We start from the raw sequence: 6,656 nt of genomic DNA on the forward strand, positions 1-6,656 counted from the left end.
TCTTCTTTCACCAGCATGCAGTAACTAAGGCACCTACCTTGCCAATACTTTCTTCAAGGGATTCTTTAAGCTCAAAGAAAGGTAAATGCCAGCTAAAATATCCAAACAACTTCGAATTATGGGATCACAAACACCATTGTTAGCTTCCTTCTCCAGTAATGGGACAATCTATAATTTAAAAAAAAATGTAATTCAAAACCATGATGATTTTTTTCTAATATCTATTATCCAGCTCAATACTTATTAACCTTTTTAATCCAAGGCCCCCAATTCCCACTTCACCCACTAGATCCTTGTCCGATGAGAACAGATCTCAAAGGTAAGGCATAGGAAATCCTTTTTTTTTTATTTTAAAGAAATACCTTTTGCCTTCAAGTCAATTTACCCTCTTAGTGACTTTATAGAACAGAACTGCATGTAGCTATCTCTTTATGAAAGCAGATGGCTACATCTTCCTCACAGAGCCGCTGGTGGTTCCCAATGCCAATCTCCCTGTTAGCAGCCGAGCACGTAAACACTGCACCTAGAAGGTTCCTTCTAAGAATTCTGTAACACTATTTAAAAACCAGCAATACGTCTACTGGTTTCACAAAAATATCATGAACATTCACATGGTAAGTTCTAACACTGACATAGTGTGAGTCATCTTTACATTCTGAATTAATCTCAGCTGTCTGCTAAAATATTTTGAAGATTCAGATTAAGAGAAATAGTTCTTTTTGTCTTTATCTCCACAAACAAAAGGTAGCTACACTTCTTATCGTCCTATCCCGATTTACAGTTCCAACTTAGTAAGAGCCTGAATGTGATTTCTATGGCGTTTTGGATAAAAGATATTATACAATACACAGGGGAAAAAAATCTATTCTTTAATGATACACTGATAGTGCACTGATAAATGTATATTAAATCATTGGTAGCCAGTAATAGCCAATTCTTTAAACAGTCCATAAATAGCATATGTAAGATGCATCTATAATGATCCATTCAGCCTTACCTGTTTGATACAATTGATTTGTGGCACACCATCTGTCAGCTGTACACAACGTAGGAGCAAAGAAGCTAGATTTTTCCCTTCTACGTCAGTGAACGCTACATAACACACAAGACATTTCTCCAGTCATCTAACAATACATGTACATTGTTTACATCTGTTACACATTTCTACAAAAGTTCAGTAATCAAAAGTTCTTTAAAAAGTGGCAGAACATAATTGGAAACAAAAACTTGGGAAGAAATACTAATAATAAGAGTTGCTGGGGGGTATGGTGGGGGAGGGAGGGGACAAAGGGGAGCTGATATCAAGGAGTTCAAGAAGAAAGAAAATGTTTTGAAACTGATGGTGGTAGCAATTGTACAATACTGCTGGATGTGATTGAACTAAGGATTGTTATGATATCTGTAAGAGCCTCCAATAAAATTATTTTTAAAAAATTTTTAAAAGAAAGAATATTAAGAATTGAATTGTTAAAAAAAAAAAAGAAGGGAAACAGAAATTAAGAAAATCATTGTATACCAAACACTGAATCTAAGAACTGTGGAAAAATTAAAGAGAAAAACATTGTAGTGTGGGCTTCCTAAAGATTAAAATACTCTGCTTGCGATATAGGGGGAAGGGGGAAAGAATCGAACAAGTCAGAAATGACTTACACCGTAGCGTTTCGAGGTCCTGATGACAAGCAGCCAGTGCAGCAACGTGCCTGTCTTTCTTCTTCTTCACACCCATGGTAAAGAGCGTCAATGAAGTCACTACAAGAAACAAGCCATTACAGGGCTGTCTGATGCAGGCTTTCTCAACCTCCACACTGCTGGCATGTGGAGCCAGATCACTCTTCGGCTGTCATCTATCCAATTTCACAGCTTCCTTGGTTCTTCTCACTAGATGACAATGGCCTCTCTCCACTCACTGAGGACAACAACACAATGTCTCCAGGCATTGCCAAAGAGGCCCTGGGCAGCAAAACCAACCTAGGCTGGTAATCTCTGGTCTAAGAACTTCTGCATTGAGAAGAAAAGGAAAAAAACACACCACCAAAAACCCACTGCCATCAAGTCAATCCCAACTTATAGCGACACTACAGAACAGTCCCACTGGCTTTCCAAGGCTGTGATCTTTATGGAAGCAGACTGCCACAGCTTTCTTCCAGAGCAGCAGGTGGGCTCAAACCTCTGACCTTTTGGTTTGCAGCTGAGCCCGTACCTACTGTACCACCAAAGCTCCGTTTTCACAGCTCAAACCAAACAAAAGCAATCTCAGTGTTTTCGCGTCAACTTCGACTCAGAGCAACCCATGCACGGTGTAGAACTGCCCCTGTGGGTTCCCAAGACTGGAAGCGAAAGCTTAATGTTTCTCCCACAGTCCGGCTGGTGGGGTTGAACCGACCTTTTGGTTAACAGCCTATCATTTAATCCACTGTGCCACTCAGGCTCCTTTTTACGTTTGAAAGGGGAGCCGTAATAAATGATGGAGCTGCCGATACAGTCAGATTTCTGAAAGGCCTCGATACAGTCAGATTTCTGAAAGGCCTCGAGAGCACCTTCTGCAGAGAACACCTGGCATCACCAAAGGGGGCTGCCATGGTACTTTTCACTGAATTCTCAATGCTTGAAAGAGTGCCGGGCACATACCGTATATACTCAAGTATCAGAAGACAAGTGCCTGAAACTCAGTTGGAGTAAGAGGAAATTGATCTTTTTGGCATTGCTATGGGTTTAGGCAAAGACAATGAAGCCTCAGGGTGGAGGATTCCAGCTCAGTGGTCTAACTACAGAAGGAGCTGACTTTTCAACAGAGAATCTCTCAATACTGGGAATGTCCAAACTGAATCAACGCTGCTTTTCACCTGAGCCCTGGAAGCATTGCTTAACTCCTACCTAACCTCTTCACATCTACCCTGTCCTCTAGAGAGCCCATTTGCCCCACAGTCATCAAAACCATTCTTTAAAAGCCCTCATCAAATTTTAATCACTTTCTTTGCTGATAGCATCCCTGGAGTTCCAATCATTTTTCGAATAAGATCCAAACTCCTGACCATAGCCATCTATCTGGTCCTGACCCCTGGTGGTACAAGATGTTTCAGTGCCAGCTGCTAACTGGAAAGCTGGCGATCTGAACCCACCCAGCAGTTCCACAGGACGCCCGTCTGACAATCTGCTTCCCTAAACAGAAACCCAGTGGGGCAGTTCTACTCTGACACGGGGTCACTAAGAATAGAAATTGACTCAAGGGCACCCAACAAGAATAGCCTTCCATTTGCACTTCATTGCAAGCCATGCTCCATTTTACTATCTCGGGGGCTTTGTACTTCCTGCCCCTCAGATTCCGTATAAGGTCTGGTAAACATTGGACTGCTTTCCACAAGGTCAGCAGTCCAAACCCACTAGCCCCTCCTTGAGAGAAAGCTGAAGTTATCTGCTGCCATCAAGATTTGCCACCTTGGAAACCCGACATATGTTGCTCTGAGTCAGAATCACTTGAAAGCAGTGGGTGTTTGGGTTCTTTTATCCCTCTCCCCATTAATGCGCATTCTACCCTATCTTTTCCAAGGGGATTCCTCACTCCGAGGGAGCATGACTCCAAGAAGTCTTCCACAATCACCCTACCTCCTACACACATGCACACACACTCTGGGCCTTCACTTTATATTCTTCACAGAATTGTCTATTACAGATATCGCCTTACCTTGTTTCCTTGTATATTGACTGTCTCTCATAGTAATAAAGCTTCATGGTACTTTTCACTGAATTCTCAATGCTTGAAAGGGTGCCGGGCACATACCGTATATACTCAAGTATCAGCTGAGTTTTTCAGCACATTTCTTATGCAATTTTTGTGATAAAATTAGGTGCCTCGGCTGATATTCTGGTTGGCTTATACTCGAGTGTATACAGTAATAGGTGCTCAACAAATAATTGATGAATAAACAAATGAATTAACAAACCTTTGCCAGAGATCTTATGGAAGGAATGTGACTTCAACACCTGCAGTGGGCTGGATCTAAAATCCATTGCATATTCTTATTTACAAGCTAGTCCCTGGCACTAAAGAACTGAACAAATATTTGGAAATTAAGACTTCCATCGTGAGAGTAGGCTACAAACAACCACTTAAGGAGCCCTAAGGGCTTGAAGGTTATGAGTTGAGTTGCCAGGTCAGCAGTTTGAAACCACCAGCCACTTCCAGAAGAGTTACAGTCTGGGAAACCCACATGGGCAGTTCTACCCTGTCCTATAGGGTCAATAAGAGACATCTACTCATTGACAGTGAGTTTGGTTTGGGGTCATGGAAAAAAGTAGTGAGAACGGCAACAGCTAGGAATGCACTGATAAGGGAGCAATTAGAAACATGCTATGATTAGATCCCAGGGAATGAACAACAAACCACTTCCTGGAGAAGGGGCGAATTGGGGAAAAACGACTCCCTGGTCAGTGATGAGCAGGTTTGCAGCAGGATCTGCCCTGGGAATCCTCAGGGTTGCACAAAATAGGCCCAGTGCTTGTTATGCGCCATTGAGTCCGTTCTGACCCATGGAGATACGAGATACAACCAACAAAATACTGCCCAATCCTGCCCCATCTTCATAACTGTTCCCATAGTTGCGTTCCGAGTTTCTGTCACTAAGTCCATCCTTCCAGTTAAGGGCCTTCCTCGTTCTGCTGACCCTCCATTTAGGACCAGTGGCTATGTGTGTTCAGTTGATGCTAAACATGTGTCCTGAGGCACAGGGCCTCCCCAAGAGGGACAAATCGGTGCCCACCCTAATGACCTTAAGTGGGCACGGATTTCCCTCGGGCTTTACACTGTTTCTGCTTCACTCCCACCCCCTCCTTCTAAGGGCGTTCCCACAACACTCGCAGGGTCTGGAATGACAGGAACCCTAGTGGGCAAAGCTCTGTTGCCATAGAAACCAGTTTCAGCTCGCCAAAGTCTCGCGACGCTGAAGGATGAGCACTCGGCGTGCCACAACGAGCTGGCTGTGCCCCGTGGCGGAGAGGAACGTGCTGCCGCGGAGTCGGCGGGCAGGCCGCCTGCGAGCCAAACCTCGTGCCGGGGAGCGTCGGGGCAGAGTCGCAGCGCCGGAGGAAGGCAGGAAGCGGGTCTGATTGCACGGCGCCTCCGTAACTGGCAACGTGGTCTCTCTCTAGTCGATTACCGGTTCGACGAGCAGGCAGCGGGAGGAGCCCGGGAAGAGAAGTTCTCGCGAGAGTTGGTCGCGTGCGGCTCCTCCAATCCGGCGTCCGGGGCGGAGCCTGGGGAGAGCGGCGTTCGTACGTAATCTGATTCGACGCGGCCTTTAAAGGACGCGCAGGTGATGCCGTTCGGCTCCGGGGCGGAAAAAGTTGGTCCTTCCGGGATGCAGACTTGACAGGCCGGAACACTACTGCCTGAACCTAGATCTTCCAGCCCGAGTTCGCTTTGCCACGAGCAGCGGGAAGAAAACCACTCCCGGGCAGCAGGAATGACAGTCGATATTTGTACGGCTGCCAATGAAGGCGCAGTAAGGATTTTGAAGAAAAGGAGACGTGCTGAAATTAACTAGCGGTTGCCAAAATGCATGTTTGCATCCAACAGATAATGAGCGCCATTGTCGGATCGTTGCCAGGTACTGGCGTTGAACGTTTATCTCCTAAGAGATATGCATGTGCTTATCTCATACTTATGTATATACTCCGAAAGAGAATATAAATATTCAGGTGACTCAACCCGTAAAAATGCAAACTAATTACGGCAACCTATTAACTTCCCTGCTATTACTATAATTGAGTATTGTCTGTGAGTTTCTATGTGACCACTGCAATGAATTCTTAAATGCATCATAGAAGTAGAGTGCTAAGGGAGATATGATTGGTGTCAGAATAGGATAACGAAAGATGGACGTGAAAGCAGGTCTGACCCCTGCCGCGTGGCACTAGGGCAGCCAGGGAGGTTAGAAAGAGCCCTCCACGCTGTTATTGCATACTTCTTTAGAGATTCAAATTATGTTACGTTTAATGACAAATGTTTACATGAATATTTCACTATTATTATATGTTCAGTTTTTAATATCTAATGTATACATATTGCTAATAAAATATTGCAAAAAGGTGTAAACTTAAAAAAAATCAAAATAAGTACATTAGCAATTAGGGTAGCAGGCGAGATCAGGAAATAGACTTGGACACAGGCCACCGTCCAGTGGTGGATCAAGAGGACTGGCGCTTGCAGTAGCGGTCAAGTGAGGCAAAAATTTTTATTTCCCAGTCCATATAAAAGTTATGTTTACACCATACGGTAGCCTATTAAGTGTGCAATAATGTTATGAACAAGCGTGAAATATTCCTAGAATCGCCAATATGTGACACAAATACAAGTAAGTACATGCTATTAGGGAAATTAGCACCTTAGACTTGCTCCACCTGGAGTTGTCACAAAACTTCCATTAGAAAAGAGCGTTGTCCAGGTCTGTCTGGATAGGACAGGCTGGATGAGCAATCTGGAGGAGAAAACAACGGGACTGACAGTTCCCAGGGGAGGTGGGGGGAAGGGAAAAGGTGTTAAACCCAGGGACAAGGGAACAACAAGCGATCCAAAATGGTGGGGAGGTGGGTGTGGGAGACCTGGTAGGGCATGATCAAGGGGAATGTAACAAAGGAAGTGCTGAAATCCTGGTGGGGAC

General features: G+C 44.5%; 1 protein-coding gene across 1 annotated transcript in view; it reads right to left on the reverse strand.

The window, feature by feature from the left end:
* The window catches only part of THADA (THADA armadillo repeat containing), a 391,488-nt gene extending 386,397 nt beyond the window's left edge, over positions 1 to 5,091 (reverse strand). Inside the window, exons 1-4 of the mRNA XM_045285791.1 lie at positions 5,042 to 5,091; positions 1,651 to 1,749; positions 998 to 1,092; positions 38 to 168 (exon numbers count right to left, since the gene is read on the reverse strand). Of these exons, the coding sequence (XP_045141726.1) occupies positions 38 to 168; positions 998 to 1,092; positions 1,651 to 1,726 (302 nt within the window). The 5' untranslated portion in view covers positions 1,727 to 1,749; positions 5,042 to 5,091. The remainder of the gene's footprint in view (positions 1 to 37; positions 169 to 997; positions 1,093 to 1,650; positions 1,750 to 5,041) is intronic.
* Positions 5,092 to 6,656: the final 1,565 nt, after the last annotated feature.

The sequence above is a fragment of the Echinops telfairi genome, unplaced genomic scaffold (assembly GCF_000313985.2).
Source record: "Echinops telfairi isolate 266 unplaced genomic scaffold, ASM31398v2 ScPeMD7_7475;HRSCAF=8513, whole genome shotgun sequence".
Classification (NCBI taxonomy): Eukaryota; Metazoa; Chordata; class Mammalia; order Afrosoricida; family Tenrecidae; genus Echinops; species Echinops telfairi.